We start from the raw sequence: 21,321 nt of genomic DNA, 5'->3' as shown, positions 1-21,321 counted from the left end.
AAGACGGCCTAACGGTGTGCGGGACCGTAGCCCAGCTTCATGGAGACGGTTGCGAATGGTCCTCGCCGATACCCCAGGAGCAACAGTGTCCCTAATTTGCTGGGAAGTGGCGGTGCGGTCCCCTACGGCACTGCGTAGGATCCTACGGTCTTGGCGTGCATCCGTGCGTCGCTGCGGTCCGGTCCCAGGTCGACGGGCACGTGCACCTTCCGCCGACCACTGGCGACAACATCGATGTACTGTGGAGACCTCACGCCCCACGTGTTGAGCAATTCGGCGGTACGTCCACCCGGCCTCCCGCATGCCCACTATACGCCCTCGCTCAAAGTCCGTCAACTGCACATACGGTTCACGTCCACGCTGTCGCGGCATGCTACCAGTGTTAAAGACTGCGATGGAGCTCCGTATGCCACGGCAAACTGGCTGACACTGACGGCGGCGGTGCACAAATGCTGCGCAGCTAGCGCCATTCGACGGCCAACACCGCGGCTCCTGGTGTGTCCGCTGTGCCGTGCGTGTGATCATTGCTTGTACAGCCCTCTCGCAGTGTCCGGAGCAAGTATGGTGGGTCTGACACACCGGTGTCAATGTGTTCTTTTTTCCATTTCCAGGAGTGTATATCTGCAGGCCACAAGCTGCCATCATCCAGCACAATGTGCTAGTGCATTATGTACTCTAGTTCATAGAGCGCGTGTGGTATCTGACTCTGAAAGCCTGCCGAGTGAGGTGCAACATTTGAAGACAATCTTCCATCAAAACGGTTATTCTGAGAGACAGATACGTAATGCATTCAGGCCCAAGCGAGTTCAATCTATGGAGCATAATGAAGATACGAAGACACCCACCACCTTGGCTTTCTTGCCATACTTTGGTGCCATGTCGTCAAGAATCGGAAGAGTCCTCGAAAGATATGACATCAAGTGCGTTTTCCAACCATCTGCAAAACTGAGGAACCTGTTAGGTTCGGTTAAGGATGATCTCGGTCTGAGGAAACGTGGTGTGTACAAGATTCCTTGTCAGTGTGGGGCAGCATATATAGGTCAGACATGTAGCACAGTACAAGAACGTTGCGATTAACATCAGCGTCATACACACCTACGCCAACCAGAGAAGTCGGCAATTGCAGAACACAGGACATCACATGATTTATGAAAAGACGGAAGTTTTATCCCCAGCATCCTCTTTCTCGGATTGCGTCATTGAGGAAGCAATACATATCCGTACAGCTGATAACCTTATCAACAGGGATGCGGGATTTCGATTGACTACAGCCTGGAACCCTGCATTGGCAACTGTCAAATCACGACGAGAAATCAAAGAACTTTCGATAATAGACCCGTCATAACTTTGGCAGCATGTTAGTAAACACAGCGTCAGCGCACGCGCAGAACGGCCGCTCTGTGTTTCCCGGCAGAGGGCGTTTGAGTCTGGCGCCATCTATTTGGAAATTTTTGCTCATGCGTGGTTCCCGCGCTTGCGCAATCTTCACGCGCGTGCTCTATATACAGCGGCGTCGACATGCGGATCTTGTCAGTCGTACCTAGCCACCAGCGAGGTTTAACCACCTGATGATGTTGGACAGTTGCTCCGAGGAAATATTGTGAGATTTGCACAACGTCATCCGGCGGCACACCCTTGAAGACTATTTACAATGCAGAGTGAGCTGACACGAAGATTGCCCCACTACTGTAGTGTATGAGCTGAGTGCGTGACATTGAAGCAAGCCAGTCATCTCACAATCAGTTATTTACGCCGCCGAACATTATCAAAATCTACAACGCGAAGGATTCGACTATAAACATTTCTTACCCATAAAGAAATTCAAGGCGTTTAGAAATAACCGCACAGACCTGCATCCCCTTGATTGGGTGCAGCAATTTTCATTTTGGTTGCCACCAAACTGGCGAGTTACACATAAGCTCGAATTTTTCTGTAGCTTTTTATAGGGAGAACCTTCGATGCGTATGAGACCCATAGCAAGGTTACGTCACTCCGTTGGAGAGTTCCAAAATGCGTTTCTATCTGCGTATCGACCGGAAACGACTCAGCGAGGCATTAAGGATCGGCTCATCATTTTACCCGATTTTGAACACTCCAGTTTCCCCACTATCACTCAGTTTTTTGAATATATGGTCCAACAAAACCAATACCTGACCGAACCGTATAGCCAATCTATGCTCATACAATTATGCAGCTCAAAACTTCCGCGTTCATTGCGAGTTTCCATTCTCACCGGACAGCAAAAGGAAAGCATTTCAGCACTCAGGGACTTCTTACAATTGCTAGAAATTCAGCATTCGGACTACTCATTTGTCATTAAGATCTTTAATAACAGCAAACAAGGGCATAACTCGTTCGGTTACAACCAGCAATCCTGCCCATTCCATAACAATATACATAAAAGATTTGGTTCCGATAATGGTTTTCATAGACAATCTAATAAGAGATAACATATTGATAACCAGTGTATTCAGCAGCAACATCTATATCAGAATTTTGACGCCAACAATCACAGTTACCAGCCGCAATTCTTGTTGCAGCAGCCTGGAAATATTCAACAATACGGTCTTACAAGTTCAACCGAAGGTCAATGTGCCACCGCCCAGCTTTTCCAGTACAGCCCAGTCCAATAATTTGACGTAACTGCAAGGGAATAACTGCTCCCACAAAAACCAATGGCTGCAGTCACATCGAAACGATCAACAGTAAAGCAATTTTCACTACAAACATAAAGGGCATAATCAACAACAGTATATACGTAATTTCGGAAACAGCAACTTTCATCAGAAAGTGGACCTAATATTCGTTTCCATCTACCGCCGCACTCTACAGATCAAAACAACCATACAGTACAAATAATAGAACTACCGCAGCAATCTTCTGCCACCAATAAGTCCACTAGTAATGCATGACTAGAAACTACCGACGCTGTTCAATCAGAAAACGTACAATTCCATTCTGCTGCTCACAATACCGTTCAGCAAAACGTCACAACTTACGACGATATTAGGGTCACATTATTGCAAGAGAGACGCCAGACTCAAAAGAATATTTCTCATCCCATAGTTGGAATTAAAATTGGCTTGTATTTATTTTCTGCAGTGATCGACTCTCGTTTACCAGTAACAGTGATAAATGAAACACCATTTCAATAACGTAACACCGACAATACCTGTCCTACCTTTCCACTTTGCCAGCTGTGGAGCAAGACATTAACAGAGTAGAGGTCATTTCAAAATGTAAGAATACTAATTGGCATACAACATTTTTTACATACATGTATTACCGTAGTAACAATATCCCTGATAAATTTGACTACGACGTTGTACAGACCATCAACAACAGGTAAATAAATGTAAAGCTTCGAGCGACGAAGAACGCCAACAGTTACAGAATACTTTTTTACAGCACTCTAAAGACCTGAACAATGTTCCAGGAAACATGTCCAATTTTGTTTACGAATTCCAAGTAAAGCCGCATGATACATTTAAGGCAAAACATTATTCCATTCCAGAATGAAATTTTCACTCTGCAGCGGAGTGTGCGCTGATATGAAACTTCCTGGCAGATTAAAACTGTGTGCAGGGCCGAGACTCGAACTCGGGACCTTTGCCTTTCGTGGGCAAGTGCTCTACCAACTTTTTTTTTAATCTCATTTTGTTCGTTTTCGTTCGTTTATTTGATCGGGACGGACGTCACAAGACACCCGTTTCCGTTCGTCGTTGATCCATTAACTCAGTTTTTTTATTACAGAGGGCAGCGAACACGCTGAGTTAGCATGCGGGCATCAACTGAGCTACCCAAGGACGCCTCGCGCCCCGTCCTCACAGCTTTACTTCCGCCAGTACCTCGTCTCCTACCTTCCAAACTTTACAGAAGCTCTCCTGCGAACCCGCGAAAGGCAAATGTCCCGAGTTCGAGTCTCGGTCCAGCACACAGTTTTAATCTGCCAGGAAGTTTCATTATTCCATTCCATTCATCTACAGAGATCAAGTCAAGCAAGAATTACAAGCTATGTTAGACCAAGCTGTTAGTCAATATATTAATCCTCTTCACATTGTTAACAAGAATGATGGCTCACTTCGTCTTGTATTGGATTCACGTCAGATCAACGAAATCATCATTACTGAAATCGATCGTCTGCGAACGCAGGAAGAACTCTGAAAAAATTCACAGAACGTCAATGTTTTCTACTTTGGACCTAAAATCTGGATTCTGGCAAATTCAACTTCATCCTAACTGCAGAAAATACACTGCTTTCCTTTGTTTCGGTAACTGGTACCAATTTGGTAAATTGCCTTTTGGGTTAACAATTAGCTCCGCTACATTCATCTGTGCGACGAATACTATTCTTCCAAATGAATTAAAAGACAAAATCATCACATACAATGACAACATTCTAATTGTAGAACCTTCGTGATTGGAACACAGTTCTGTTCTTCGCATGCTGTTGGAAACTTTTCTTACAGAAGGTGTTACCGTGAACCTAAGTAAATCTCATTTTCGCAAGCCTTCCATTAAATTTCTAGGTCACGTAATTTCGGCAGACGGCATTACGCCCGATCCCGACCAACTACAAGCCATCTGTGAAATTTCAACTTCGTCTACCAAAAAACAGCTTCGCAGCTTCCTCGGTTTTATCAGTTTTTTCGCCGTTTCATACACCGCTAGATTGTTTTACGTTACTGGTAAAAATACTATCTGGTCGTAGGATGACCAAGTACAGTCTGAGTTTCCCAATCTAAAAAATGCTTTACTTAACGGTCCTCTTCTATCAGATCTTGACCCAACAAAGAATTTATCGATTGGTAGAGACAGCTCCACGATTGCTCTTGGTGTTCATGTATTTCAGGAAATAGAAGAAAATAGTGCAACTATTAAGAAAAACATCGCGTTTGCTAGTCGCATCCTCACATCGGCTGAAAGACATTATTCTATCATCGAACTCGAAACATTATGTACTATTTGGGCTTTCACTAAATTTCGCCACTTTCTCTACAGCAGACGCACAACAGTATACACAGATCACAGAGCTATTCAGTTTCTTTTATCAGCTAAATTCACACATGGCAGACTTAGTCGTTGGAAACTTTATTTGCAGGAATTTGATTTTACGATTCTCCACATCCCAGGAAACCAGAATACTGTAGCAGATGCACTTTCATGCCTTCTGCGCGGAGCGAGGTGGCGCAGTGGTTAGACACTGGACTCGCATTCAGGAGGACGACGGTTCAATCCCGGGTCCGGCCATCCTGATTTAGGTTTTCCGTGATTTCCCTAAATCACTCCAGGCGAATGCCGGGATGATTCCTCTGAAAGGGCACAGCCGACTTCCTTCCCCATCCTTCCCTAATCCGATGAGACCGATGACCACGCTGTCTGGTCTCCTTCCCCAAACAATCAACCAACCAACCAACCTTCTGCGCGGTAACCAGCAAGATATCGCCACTAATCTCTGTCAAACCAATTTCAGCCTCCTCTACAGTAAACAGGTAGCTTTTTAAAGTTTTATTTCAGAATCATTAAAGGACATGGCCAGAAAGCAGAGCAAAGACGACATCTGGAAAGAGATCAAACTTCTGTGGCGTGACACAAGCCAGACAACAATGAGAACTTACTACACCGTGCACAATAACATTCTGTTTCACCGCGCTCGCCCTGACAGTGATAATTGGACTTTCTGCATACCTGAAGAACTTGTCAATTAATTTATCTGGTATACACACTTGAGCTACTCCCATCATGGTGCCCGCAAATGCTTTTTGATCCTACGACAGAACTGTTATTTTAAAAATATGGAAAAGCGTATTTGACGAGTCTTGGCCACTTCCAAAATTTTCCAAAAAGCTAAATCTTCTACAGCATCTTACATTGCCCCTCTATACCTCATTGTGCCCACGAAATTAAGACATGTATCAGCTGTTGACCTATTCCATTCCAAGAACTAATAAAGATTTGTGTTGCATATTTGTTACTGTAGAACTCACTTCGAAATTGTATCTTTCACTCTGTTACAAAAAGCCACAGGTAGAGCTGTTTCTAATGATTTTACTAAATATTTTTTTTTGCTTGGGCATGTTCAGAAGGTAATCTCCGACAATGGACCACAATTTCGATCAGTATTATGTGAACGCACACAGCAAGTTAGAAATATCACATCCATTTTTTTTCCAGATACAGTGCTTCTTCCAACCCATCACAGCGCATAATGAAAGAGATTGGAGAACTTTGTCGTACCTACTGTCACAAAAAAAAACATAGTGATTGGGACAAGTACATTACAGATTTTCATGGCGTCATCAGTTCCGTAGCAAACATCTCCACTATGCTTTCGCCGTATCTTGTGTTGAAAAATATAGATCCACCTAATAGAATTCGTGAAATTGTTTCTTTTCCTACCACAAAAAGATTATACACATGGCACGTAACAATATAAAGCGTGCACCACAGTGCCGCAAATGTCAACAAGAAAAGGTTAGTAACCTCCAGGAATTTCGCATAGGACAAAAAGTGTTGGTACGCACTCACTACCTATGCAACAGAGGAAAATGTCATTGCAGTAAGTTTCAACTTTCATATTCTGGACCTTTTAGTTTTCGACACGTAATCTTCCCCATCGCAATGTGGTTCATATTAAAAATTTGTGGAAGAGAAAATCGTGAGGCAATCATCACACCAACAACGTCAAGCACTTTAAAGAATAACTTTTGCTTTGGTTCAATACATGTTGCTTGATAGAAGTTGGTGATCACATACCGCAACTACTTTTTTTCCCCTTTCAGCTTTAAATAATTTTTTTTGTTACTTTTCAGGAAATATGATACTTGGCATTTGTTTTGCAAAAGTCGCTATTTGCATTACCAGTAAATCTCAATTTACATTTATTTTGGTTTTACATGCAAGTCCACATATCTATAAGACATACCAGACCTTTTACTTGACACATTTCCCATGCTTATACAAATTATATTGGTACCTTGTTTTCATGATTTCTTGATTATTTAGTACTTTATTAGCTGGCGATGTGCTCAGTAGGGAGGGTCTTGCAGGTTAGTTCTCTTACCTTAAGTTTAAATCTTGCACGTTTTTCTGTTTTCATATGCATGTGCATGAAACAATAACTGAAAGAGACACAATTTATTTTGACATATGTCTAGCGGATGACATCCCTTGGGTGGTCTGGTCGCTGCAAATTGTAATGCAAACATTTTTTTTTCAAAATAAGAATTTGTATTCTTTGGTATATAACCTCTAAATATCTTATGTTCATTTATTTCTGTTACATTTCGACTTTGCTGATACCATGTAATGTGCTTTTTTCTGATGCTATGCTGAAATTTATGCTATTGCCTGATGAATTATTACTACTTTTTATTAGATTATTCACTCTTTGTATTTTATGATGTTGCCATTTATGACTAGTCTTGTGCCCTATTTTGCAATATATCTCTTGTAATTGATGATGTCAATAGTTTACTTTCTTTCACCTATGTAGATTTAAGAAATCATGTCAATTGCATACATTCATCCATTTTGTATATTTTGAAGAACCAAAATACCAAAGTCTCATTGTATCCAAATGAACCATTATGCTCATAAATAGAAGCACAAGAAAGTTTGAACTGTGCCACCCATAAAGGTGGTTTCTCTCCAGCAGTAGTTTTATACATTCTGATGCGGTACCACACCCAGAAAACTTTCATGTCGATTGACTCTGGCTTCGGAAGCCTATGCAATTACGTTATTTCCATGTTTACGGAAGATCACTCTTGTAAATCATATGTTTGTGGTACATTCCAAACAATAACGTAGTTATGAGTAAGACAGCTAGGCACTTTTTTAAATTACTTGGAGTTACTTGCTTTTCATTTCTGTATATGTCGTTCGATTCGCCTACTAGAATTACACAGTCCTTTTGATTTAAATTGATACAATCTGCAGATATTACTGTTGTTGTTGTGGTCTTCAGTCCTGAGACTGGTTTGATGCAGCTCTCCATGCTACTCTATCCTGTGCAAGCTTCTTCATCTCCCAGTACCTACTGCAGCCTACATCCTTCTGAATCTGCTTAGTGTATTCATCTCTTGGTCTCCCTCTACGATTTTTACCCTCCATGCTGCCCTCCAGTACCAAATTGGTAATCCATTGATGCCTCAGAACATGTCCTACCAACCGATCCCTTCTTCTAGTCAAGTTGTGCCACAAACTCCTCTTCTCCCCAAATCTATTCAATACCTCCTCATTAGCTATGTGATGTACCCATCTAATCTTCAGTATTCTTCTGCAGCTTACTAGTTTCCATATTTCTGATAGAGGGGCATTTGGCTCTTGTAGCCACATTTGCGTGTAATTTTCAAGGATTTTTCCACACGTTTGATTTCACTATGTCTAAGTTACAGCACACACTTTCACTTAGTTCTGTTGTACTCTGATTCTCGACCCTAGTATTCGAAAGTTCATCACACTTTAACCTATATGTATCTTCTATTAGTGGCAAAATAATTTAGTTTTTAGTATCCCTTTTACGTTTTGCTGTTCAATTCATTTTGCATACAACCGTATTTTTCATTTTGAAGTTGCGTCTGCACACTCAAAATGTAATATTGTTTTACATTTGACACATGTAATACCTTTATGAGCTCGCTTTTCCCAGTAGTAATATCCAGACTCGAGAAATATATCCACGAGAAACATGTCCACATTACTGTTATAAGACGTGCTTGGTACGCAAGCAATCTCTTTTTTCGTTTTTATGTATATTTTGCTCTTATTTCGGTAATATAACACACGAGGCAGTTATTTTCACTGTGAACGCTGTATTGTTTGCACTTCAGACACTTTTTCTCGCAATTTCTTTGTTTACTAACAGGAATATCATACTCGCCATTCCACAAATCAGTGGAAAATGAAATATTGGTTTGTAGTTTCAAATATAGCTTAATGAATATATCTTCTAGGGAATTCCTCGCCTACTTGGAAAGAAACGCGACACGTCAAGTGATATCGACCGAGATCGATGCCGTTTGGTAGCACTGCGGAATAACTGTGCTGTTTGCTCTGTTCGTGTGAAGTTGAGGGGCTGTGATAGGAGGAAACGGTTTTCTATGTTTTGTTTATATGTGTAGTTTCATGATCGTATTTGTATGAGTATAAGTGACAGCATTGATTCCGATTTTAATGGAAGTTGCTCTGATGAATGCGTTGCCACGGAAACCTCCCTGAAACAGTCTCCAACGATGGTTATTAATGTTGACGAGGATTCTGCAAATAGATGTGATGCATTGAAACCTATGTGTCCCTTAGTCGATTTAACAGACGCAAGTGATCGATCCAGCTGCTCAAGTAGTAATCTGAAGGGAGATGCCGTGAGGAAAAAAGAACCCATATTCAGTATAAGGTTTAGGGACCAAGGGACGGCAAGGTTAGTGTTTGTATTTGTTTGTGTTTATTTTGTTAGACTGCCAGCTTTTCAACAGTTGGATATTAGCGATCTTAAGCTTGTAGTGTAGTTCGTAGTCTGTTTTTTATTAAGGACAACGGATTGTTTGTTCTAATGTCTTCCATTGTGTGTGTTTTCTTCTGGCAGAGCAGAGACACCATATAGGCCTATATTAATTTTTTTTTTCTTGCCTGCTTGTGTGTGTTTTCTACCGGTTCTCTACGTACTTACAGCGATATATGTATGATTGCTTGGTCTCTGTTCCCTTTCAGCAGCTTAATTTACAGCATTTTTCTCCTTTCATTAATTAAATTGAATACCTCATGTGTTATACAGGGATTTCTACTAGGTGTTTTCTTTTTATGTATGTGATTCTCTTCTGCCTTCCCAATTTCATCTCTCAGACCTGCCCAGTTGTCTTCTGTTGCATTTCTTTTACCTTTTTCAGTCACGTGTTGCCTAATGCTTTCTCTGAAACTCTCAATAACTTCTGGTTCTTTCAGTATATCCAGGTCCCATCTCCTTAAATTTCTGCATTTGTCTAATTTATTTTGTTTTAGTCTGCAGTTCACGGCCACTAAACAATGGTTAAAATACAGACCCACTTCTGGGAATGTCGTACAGTTTAAAATCTTGTTTTGAAATCTGTCTTACTGTTATGTAATCCATCTACAACTGTCCACTTTCCAAGATCTCTTCCACATATACAACCTTCTTTCATGACCCTTCAACAAATTGTTAGTGATGATTAAATCATTCTCCATGCAAAATTCTACCAGGTGGCTTCCTCTTTCATTCCTTTCCCCCAGTCCATGTTCGCCTACCATTTTTTCTTCTCTTGCCCTACCATCTACTGAATGCTAGTCACCCATCAAAAATTCTCGTATCCTGTAACCATCTGAAAAATATCCTTCATATCATCACATGTTCTTTCAATTTTTACGTCATCCACAGAGCTAGTTGGCATATAAACTTGTACAACTGTAGTTGATGTTGACTTTGTGTCTATCTTGGCTATGATAATGCATTCACTGTACTGGTTAGAATAGCTTACCCACATTCTTATTTTCTTACTCATTATTAGGCTTACTCCTGCATTATCTCAATGTTATTTTGTGTTGATAAACCTGTATTGACTTGACAGAAGCCCTGTACTTCCTGGCACTGCATTGCACTAATTCTTACTGCATCTGATTTCTACCTACCCATTTCCGTTTTTTAATTCTGTAACCTACCTACCCCATTAAGGGCGCTAACATTCCACGTTCTGACCCATATGAGGCCAGTTTTGTTTTTGGTAATGACAGTATCCTCATGAGTAGTCTCTGCCAGAATCCAAATGGGGGACTGTTTTACCTTCGAAATATTTTAGCCAAGACGTCTCTTGAGTTTGAATTTTAGTGTTAGTGAAGTTATCTGGTCATGTATAACACGTCTAGATGAAACCAAGTTAATTTTTTTTTCCACTTGATTCCACTGTAATAGGTTTAGTATCATTCAAAAATAGTCTATGGCCAGTAGTTTGGGAAATACCCAGATTGTGCAATATTAGTTTGAGGCAACCTACCAGATACAGACTGGTATGTATGTGGATTCATTGCAGGGTGTACAGACAGACAGTCAGTCAGTCTCTCAATGTACTTTTGAATACTGTTTTCCGAAAATTGTCCTGGGCAGCTAGTTCGCCAGCCCAACACAATGGAAACATTTTAGACCTTGTAGCTACAAACAAGCCTGACATTATTGACAGCATCAGTATAGAGATGGAGGTTACTGACCATGATTTCATCATGGCAACTATGATTACTGAAGTTAATAAATCAGTCAAGAAGGCTAATAGACTATTTCTGCTAGAAAGAGCAGATAAGCACCTGTTAGTATCCTGTGTGATAGAGGAATTATGGGTAAAATTTAAGCAAATTGTAAATGGTGCTCCAGAAAAGTATGTGCCAAGTAAGTGGATTAAGGACAGAAAAGATCTACCCTGCTTTAACAATGTAATTCAGAAAATGCAGGTTGTTGCACACTCAATTCAGAAGGGAAAGCACAAATGATAGCAGGGTAAAGTTAGAGATTAGTATGACTGTAGAAAGATTGATGCATGAAGCATAAAACTTCCGTCATACATTGGCAAAAGATCTTGCTGAGAACCCGAGAAAATTCTAGTTCTACATAAAATTGCTACAGCTGTTCAAGGCTTCTGCACAGTCACTCATTGAGCAGTGTGGTGTGGCAATAGAAGAAAGTGAAAGGAAAGCCAAACTTTTAAATTTCGTGTTTAAGAAGTCATTCACGCACGAGAATCGTACAATCATATTACCGTTTGACCTTCGCACAACTCTCGTATGGAGGACACTAATAAGCATCCCTTGCATAGAGACACAACTGAAAAAAGTTGAAAAAGAATAAGTCACCTGGTCCACATGGAACCACAGTTTAGTTTTACAAAGGGTACCCCACAGTGCTGGCCCCTTACATAGCTTGCATTTATTGCAAATCTCTCACACAACACAGAGTCCTAAGTGACTGGAAAAAAAGTGCAAGTTAATCTTGTACATATGAAGAGTAAGAGAACAGACCTGCAAAATCACATACCAGTATCCTCAGCATGGGTTTGCTCAGAATTTTTGAACGTAATTTCGATTTGAATGTAGTAAATTTCCTTGAGATGGAAAAACTTCTGTTCATGAATTGGCACAGTTTTAGAGAGCATCACTCATGTGAAACTCAGCTTGCCCTTTTCACACAAGATATCCTGCAAGCTATAATGACACTGTGCCCCACTGCAGAATGTTAATGAAGGTAAAAGCATACAAAATAGGTTCCCAGATACGTGAGTGGCTCGAAAACTTCTTAAATAACAGATCCTAGTACATTGCCCTAGATGGCAAGAGTTCAGCAGAGACAAGGGTGTTGTTGGGAGTGCTCCAGTGAAGAGTGGTAGGATTGGTGTAATTTTCCATAATGATAAATGATCTGGCAGACTGGGTGAGCAGCAATCTGCAGCTGTTGTTGTTGTTGATGATGATGATGATGATGATGATGATGATGATGATGTGGTGTTCGGTAAGGTGTTAAGTGACTGTAGAAGAGTACAAGAAGACTTAGACAATATTTCTAGTTGATGCGATGAATGTAGAAAAATATAAGTATATCGGCATAACATTGCAAAGCGATATGAAATGGAACAAGCATGTAAGGATTGTAGAAGGGAGATGACAGATGATCTACTACAGCTTATTGGTATAATTTTAGGAAAGTGTGGTTCATCTGTAATGGAGACTGTATATAGAATACTAGTTCGACCGTTTCTTGAATGCTGCTTGAGTGTTTGGGATCCCCACCATGTTGGATTAAAGGAAGACATTAAGCAGTCCAGGGGCGGGCTGCAAGATTTGGTACCAGAAGGTTCAAACAACTCACAAGTATTACAGAGATGCTTCGGGAATATAGATGGGAATTCCTAGAGCAATGGTTCCCAACCTGAGGATAATTACTCCTGAGGGGTAAAATGAAATTTTCTAAGGGTAAAAAAATGATTGAGTTTTGTATGGGTCTCGAAATTGAACTGTTTTCTCAAGATCATTAGTATGTATTATCACTACTTCATAAAACTGTAATATTAGTTACATAAGTTACCAACAGTGGCATTTTTTTATTAGCATGTGAGACAATGTGGTGGAGGTTACAGCGTGTGAAATGAATGTATGAGCATCATCCTTTCTTGTTCCTCACCTACAGCACATATACTTTGTATAACCTATCTGTGACTGTAAAACTGATGCATATATGCTTAAATATCTCATGAAAATGCCTTCTCCAAGTCGTTTGTAGTTCTCACAGTGGACCAGAAACTGCTTCATTCTTGACTTCACAACAATAAACAATGTAACTTGAGGTCACAAAACGGAAAAACAGAAGCGTCCGGTTCCTCCCTTCTGCTTTGACCCATGATGTCACAAATATGGCGGAAACGACCATACACCACGACTCCGATATGGTACCCATGATGTCGTTACGTAAACACGATAACAAACACAATTACAAACACGAAAATACATCGAAAAACCAACACACGAGTTCCACAAAAAAAACCTAATGACACTAGCGGGACAAGCATGGGAAATTGGGGGGGGGGCAAAGTAAATATAAACAAATTTAGACACACACCACCATACCAGACCACACAAAACAATGAAAAAAACTGACAACACAAAACCCAAATTCCACTAAACACAATATCCTCTGGAATTGGACATTTCCCTTGACCTATATACCTCAACATCAGCTCCCGATCCCACAAATTGGAATCAAACACTTCCTCGACCCCAACACACAACAACGAAAAAATACACAACCAAAAGAAAGACCCAACCCAACCTCCCCCCTCACCCCAAAATAAAATACCCATAAACAAAAACCAAACGCAAAATAAAAAAATCTCAATCACACACTGTAACTCAACAAAAACTGCAACAAAATAGATCCTGCACAACTAAATCACAAACCAACACACTCCCCCCTAACAAACAGTACCAAAAACCTAAACCCGCCACCCACCCACCCACCCAAACTACCCTAACTAACCACCTTCGGCCTGTACAACTTACTAATAGCCCTTAAAAAACGAAAAAAGAAAAACAGCCCTCAGGGACGCTCTTCCGCCAACAGTACTCATCTAAATGAGACTGAATGTTAGAAGAGCGCCTCTTCTCCCTCCCAAGAACTGACTTAATGGCCCCTCCACATCCAATCCACTCTATAGTATTCGTACAAGCCCTCGTCTCATAATTTTTAACTCTTAAACTATGGTGAACAACTAAATGATTGTACCCCCTCTCACCCAACCCCCTATAAGAAGAAAGCATTGGAAACTACAGTAATACCTGGTTCTTTGAACTCCTCAATTAACCCCCCTAATTCCGCCTTAGACCGCCCCTCCACAACCCTAAAAACACATTCCGAACACCGACCCCCTGGTACAACAGCCCCCCTACATGCAGAGACCGACCACAGACTTACCCCTCCCACACTTCCTTTTCCCAAACTGTGACTTGTCCACCTCCACCACAACCCACCCAACTTACCCCTGTACGTAATAAACTCAGATTATACTTCACTGCAAAACATGCTAGTCTCATGCGCGCAAAAACTTTTAGAGGATCTATAACAAAAGTAATACGTCAACAACACAATCTCGTGCATGCCCAAACTAGACTTCTCGAACCGGGAACCGCGACATACGGAGCGCCATAGGTTATCCCTATGGCACTGTCACATATATCCATCCCTGGTCCGAGGTGCCGAAACTTTTGCCAATCTCATTTCATTCTGACAGACAGCACACACAACCACCTCTGCAATCAACGCAAAAAGCTGTAGAAATTTGATCAGCTTCAACTGAGTCACGCCCATCATAGCATGGAGTCGCACACTATTTATTTTATTGGTCATATCCATACCTAACAAGAGCAACAACAAATTAATTTACTCACATTAACACATTACCTACAGCGAACAGCACTATAATAACTTTCACACAAAACCACTAAATCGTTAACTCACTGAAACCAATCCTGCTCCAAACAAAGCCAATACGAGAACCAACCACTAGAATCAGTAACACCAAACTGAACCCAATACACCACACAACACGATACCCTTAAACACATCACCAGAGGGCACCATGAACCGCGACACGATGACGCCTACAAACACGCCACACTCACAAACAAAACTCCGCAGCGTCATGACGTCACACACCATAACAGCCTTACGTCACGGGTCAAAGCCGACGGGTGGGATCGGACGTTTCGGTTGACGCCACAAAACAGCTATAATTAGGTAATGGCTACTATGTTGGTGTGCAGCAGTGGTCAGATGCAAAGCGTTGCCCATAGTGCTCAGAGCCATTTGAACCATTTTGCAAAGCATTGGCAGCCTAATTTTCCAATTTCTACAATTTTGGAGGTAGTGGGGTACGCAACTAGTAGCTATAATGTACACTCTTTGCTTTGGCTGATTTTAAAATGAGATTGCAGCGTGTGAGTGCAGTAAATGTCACTAGGGAGAGGAGTGGTGCAGAGGAAGCATGTTTTGTAATAAATATTTACTATCAATGTGGATAATTAGCGTTCTTTTCTGCAAAGGAGTTGTAGGTAGCACTTGCAGTGGACTGAGGATTACGTCATTTTTCTATAAGTACAGTGAAACCCCTGTCTTACTTTTTCGTTGTGACCAACAAAAAAAAACGCGTCACTGTGGCATATCTTACTTTTTCGTTCTGTCCAGACAAAAAAAAAAAAAAAAAAAAAACACGCGTAATTGAGGCAAATGCAGGAGTGAGTAAAGTGTTAAAACTCTCAAAAATTTGGGCAGAAACATATGTAATAGACGTATATGATTAAAAATCGCAATCCTCCAATACTTTGTATAAAATCTATGAAGGAAATTAAACATACAATACAGTGTTTATGCAATAACTTGTGGTAATGAATTTCATAAGTTCTTAAAAAAAATCACAGATGTATAACAGCAAGTAAAAACTCGTCAAAAATATTGGTATCTGGGTACAAGGCAATCAAGCTATTTTTCGGCATGCTACGACCTCAAATTATACATTCAAAACACGTGTTTTTGGGAGATCATCCTTTGTGCTCACACAGAAAAAAAACAAAAATTGCTTCAGTATTAAACCAAAAATATCACAGCAGTTAAATGGTTAAACCATAAATGCAGGCATGTGCTTAATAACAAACTTAGTCACCATGCTGTTATTGTTTAATGTTTTTATGAGCTGCACTTCATATGCACGGCACTGTTGAAGTGTTATTTTAAGTGTGATGAGAGAAACAGAGAAGTGAAAAAATGAGTTTACTTCCCCAATTGATGTTACAAATTTAATAGAAGTGTGAATTTCTGCACACTGTGTAAAATGTAAATTTGAAAGAAAGCTCAGGTGTTACAGTTTCATGCCCTCTATCACTGCTGGCAGTCTTTACAGTCTACAGTGTGTGGTGTGTGTGATGCAAAGTGTACACAGGGGTAGTGTATGTACTTGTTGCTACTGTATCATGTCAGATTTGAACACAAAAGTCTTTAAAATGCACGCAAAATCCTTGTTTTATTCCCGTGTGACATCTGTCATAGCACATCATCTGCATGAAAAGTATATTTTCAGCACTTCACAAAAGGCTTTCACCCCTACCTGCACTCCTGTGGTTGAAGGGCCAGTCCCTCTCTCCACACATCCAGTAGGTGAGCTCATTTTATGTGTTAGTTAGTGTGGTGTGCTTGCACTGGCTATTGGGTGACTTGACAAATCACTAGCCAGAAATGGACGATGTTTTCTCGATTAGGACTGAGCATGTTCTTTGTGACTCAGTGTTTGAATGTAAGAGGTTGATGATTGATTTTGTCGCTGGATACAGTACTTCGGAAATACATGCAAAAATATGAGACTGAGTTACAAGTGGCACAAAAATAGGTAGTGACTGGGTCTCTTCATCATATATTGGCTCTGTCCAGAACAATTTGTGTCAACTGTCTTGTTTTTCCAATAATGCTGCAACCTAGCAGTAGGTGTATCATAATTTACGCAGTGAAGCTAAATGTTGCAAGTTGTGTTGTCAACACTGATCTTGGATTACATCAGCATTTCCTGTTTCACATCTCCCCTCTCAACAACGACCTAAAATATTCCCTTAACCCCGTCACCACTAATGATGCGAACCAGCTGCATTTTGTGCTACTTATAACTCGTTCATCCACATCAAACATCAGTGGGAAGGAAACGGGACAAAGTCAAGCGAGATGTCAAGTAAGTACTTAGAATTGAGGTAAACCTTATTAGGAAGAAATGTAAAACTGGGGAAATTTTGGAATTGATCTTATGGGTTTTTTACAGTGACTACGAATTTATGGTGTAGAATCATGAAAAATGTAAAATCGAACACCCACTGTGTAAATAAAATGTTGTTAGAATTAAGTGTTACCAATTGTCTCAATGACTCATTACTTCAGGATTTAATAAGATATATGCAAAAACTAAATATTAATTATCTTCCATCGTTTAAAAAATAAGTGTTCAAAGAAATTCTTTTTCATTCTAAAGTTTAGTTAGGCACTAATGTTGTTGATGGTAGGGGGACAGGGTTGCGTATTAGCCAATATCTGGTTTCATCCAGAGGAAGTAGTCTCGGAAAGGTTGAGAACCACTGGCCTAAACGGAAGGCAATATTCTTTTCGAGAAACACTATTGAGAATATTTAGATAACTCCCATTTGATGCTAACTGCATAATGATTCTGCTGCCACCAACATACATTTCACGTCAGGACCACGAAGATAAGAGAAATGAGGGCTCACCTGAAGGCATATAGACAGTAATTTCTCCTTCAGTCTGTTTGTGAATGGAACTAAAAAGAAAATGACTAGTAGTTATACAGGGTACCCTCTGCCATGTACCGTATGGAGGCTTGTGGACTATGTATGTAGATGTAGGTGTAGAAGCCATTATCATTTAGCTGTACGGTACTGGTGCAGGTGCTTGCCCGTGGGAAAAATAATGACTGTGTAACAGGACCAAATCAGTCAATCATTTAGACTATTGCCCTGCAACTACTGAATAGTATGTTACCCCTCTTCAGATCCCACCCACTGGTCTGGCCTTTCCACAGAATATCCCTTCATTGTTGTTGCACATGTGGTACGGCTATCTGTATTAGTGAGACACACAAGCCAACGTACTTTGACAAGGTCTATGGTTAATGTGTATTCCTGGATAATGGACACCTTTCTGGACCAGAGTAAAAGACTTTAAATCTTTGTGAAGATTATTCATATTTTTACTATTGATTCCATGACCTGAGCTGTGGATTTGTGAAAAGGACATATTCTTTACTACCAGTTTCACTATACACTTGAAAGCAGATGTTAGCATCCTCAGTTCTGTGAACAAGCCTTGGTTTCTGAATTCACACCACATTCAGTTCATAACATTACCAGATACTTAGTTTGTTTTGTGTGCAGGTACTGCAAATATTGAGACAATAGCATATTGAGTATTGTTTTAGAAAGTGCTGTTAATAAAACTTCCATGGGTATTAATACATGCTTTCAGCCCAGTTCCTTGTCACTGAACTTTGAAAAGGCACACTACTTTCACTTAGGGCCTAGTAACATGTTAGAGGTTTCCAGTCAGCATATGTCTAAAATATGATAAGCACATAGAAGAGGTTGATGCTGTCAAGTTCTTGGATTAAAACTTTGTAATAGTTTCTGTTGAAAGGAACATACCACAGAACTGCTACAACACCTAAAATCATCATTTTGTCAGACATGGGAGGTATAAAAATAGAAAAATCTAACATATTTTGCTTGCTTAATGTCATACTTACTTCATGTCATACAGGATCATATTGCGTAGTAACTTCTGAGCCAAGTTCAGGCTTTATAGTTCCGAAAGCACGTATAGTTTCAAAAGTATGAACTGTTTTTGGTGTGTATTCAAGAACTTCCTGCAGAGGCCCATTCATAGAACCACAGTTGCAAACAACTGCTTCCCAATATATAATGAAATTTGTCATGATTAATCCCCAACAGATCAGTTCGTGGAATTATCTCTAAAATTAAGGATAAGCTTCATAAAAACTTAGTCACTTACTTTGGTTCTGAAAGGAGTCCTATTCTCTCAGGAACACACATTTTACATAAAATTGCCAGCTGCTATAAAAGGTCTTAGATACTAACAGACTTCAATTTATGAAGAGTTCAAAGGAATGTATTAATGGCCACCTCCTACACCATTTGCCATTTTTTAATACAACTCATCAATTTATATGCTATTAATAATATGAAATAATGTAGGTGTTTTGTAAAATTTGACCTGTGAACATCTGCAGTGCACAATCACAGTTTGTGTAACTTCTGTAAAGTTTGTTCTGTAATTGCTATAATGTACACATGAGATCTTATGCAGTTCATTGTATATAACAAGTTTGTTTGTGTGGCCATCCTCTGCAGCAAGCACAGAAATATTTCTTTTGTAAAACCGCCTTACCTTGCTGCAACTTAATTTGTTTTCCCTGTCATGTTTCCCCATTTTCTTGCTCTAAGGCATCTTCTGTGGGATCTACAACGATACTGTTTTATTATTTTTAGAAACACGGTGAACAGTGTGAAAAAGTTTCGAATACAAAATTGTGCTTATGTGTCGGAAATCAAGTGGTAGTGCAACCTCGAGACCAGATGAGAGGAAGCACAGGTCTCAGCAAACTGTAATTACTTGTTTACATAAAAAATGTGACGTGAATTGTTTAATAATCTAAAAATAACAAAACTGTAATGTTATATATCCCACTGAAGATGCCTTAGAATGAGAAAGAGGCGAAATGGGCCTGGGAAAAATAAATTAAGTTGCAGCAAGAAAAGGCAGTTTTATTTACAAAACAAGCATTGTATATAAATTTATGTACTTGTGATGAGTTTGCCGTTGAATTTTAAATGGAAATATGTTTCGGATTTTAAAACAAGCATTGTATATAAATTTATGTACTTGTGATGAGTTTGCCATTGAATTTTAAAAGGAAATATGTTTCGGATTTTTTTACCGAATCCATGTCATTGGACATCATTTTAAGTAAGATGTGCTAACAGGGTATGAGAATGTGTCTCCTTTAGTAAATTTGAGTCATGTATGTTTGTTTTAACGGCATGTTCCACAGGCTTGAGGATCTCCTCACTGTGAATCTATGGTACAAAAAGCATATCAAACTGCATGTGAAAATTGGAGAGCTAAATGTCTTGGATATTCTTGGAAAAAATAGTTCCTTGTTGGCAGCAGAATAATTATTTGTTTAATTCAGTACAGTATGTAGAGGAATGTTGAAAACTTGCTGTGGTATTAATTCTGTTTTCTGGGTTTCACAGGAAATACCAGAAGAAAATTAAGGACTTTTTGAAAGATCTTATTTCAAAGCAACTAACAGATTCGGAAGATGGTGGCTCATCGGACTTAGAGTTAGATATTTGGGAAGAATCACTTGAAGAAGCAGACGATGATGACCAACTCGATGTGTCACATCTCTTTATGGTTGATACTCATCCATCCATGAAGGATGACTTAGACATTCCTGCATATAATCAGGTAAGATGTGCAATAAATTATTCATTTTTGCTTTATAGGTGGTCAAATCAAGAATTTTGTTTCAGAGTATGTATTTAAACTGGAACTAGCTCTCTCAAAGACTAGTGAGATTTTCTGTGCTATTAAGTATGTACATATTTAGGTTAGTGGTTGCCTTTCCTCATTTTTTTGTAATTGATCCAATTCTTGGTTTTCCATAATTATAAAATATGTACAGTAATCATTTTGGACTACTGTTTTCGCCCCATTCTATAGTCTTCTTTGTACTTGAATCTAAAGCTTTTCAATATATCGTAAACTTCTAAGTAGGGTGTTTTTTGTTTGGTATATTGCAAAATTTTCTTTTGTGTAAAAAGTCTCTTGAGGTGTTGATATTTTGCAATTAGAGAGAGAAAAAATCTGCATAATTAAAATCCATCTTTCTCACTGTATTAATCATTCTGCAGAAATTTAACGAAGTTCTTCAGAAACAAGAAGAAAAGTCAGATGAGAAGAATACACCAAATGCATCAGTGCAAACATGTTTCAACTGTCTGGGGAATCACTGTTTGAGAGACTGTCCAGAACCTCGTCGCCCTGCTACAATTGCAAGAAATAGGAGAGATTTCATGAACAAACATGGTAACACTCCAAAAGTCAGGTATGGACAATTGTTCCAATATCTTTCCATTTAATTTGTTTTTCATCTTTCCATTTATTTCGTTTTTCCCGTTTAGCAATTAATTGTAGCCCATATC

At 39.7% G+C, this 21,321-nt stretch overlaps 1 protein-coding gene across 1 annotated transcript in view; it reads left to right on the top strand.

Annotated features, from left to right (window-relative positions):
* Positions 1 to 8,815: 8,815 nt before the first annotated feature.
* LOC126090277 (zinc finger CCHC domain-containing protein 8 homolog) overlaps positions 8,816 to 21,321 on the top strand; it is a 56,083-nt gene continuing 43,577 nt past the window's right edge. Inside the window, exons 1-3 of the mRNA XM_049906974.1 lie at positions 8,816 to 9,421; positions 20,368 to 20,584; positions 21,031 to 21,224. Coding sequence (XP_049762931.1) covers positions 9,144 to 9,421; positions 20,368 to 20,584; positions 21,031 to 21,224 — 689 coding nt within the window. The 5' untranslated portion in view covers positions 8,816 to 9,143. The remainder of the gene's footprint in view (positions 9,422 to 20,367; positions 20,585 to 21,030; positions 21,225 to 21,321) is intronic.

Source organism: Schistocerca cancellata, chromosome 1 (assembly GCF_023864275.1).
Source record: "Schistocerca cancellata isolate TAMUIC-IGC-003103 chromosome 1, iqSchCanc2.1, whole genome shotgun sequence".
In the NCBI taxonomy this organism is placed as follows: Eukaryota; Metazoa; Arthropoda; class Insecta; order Orthoptera; family Acrididae; genus Schistocerca; species Schistocerca cancellata.
This window is presented reverse-complemented; position numbering and strand designations above follow the sequence as displayed.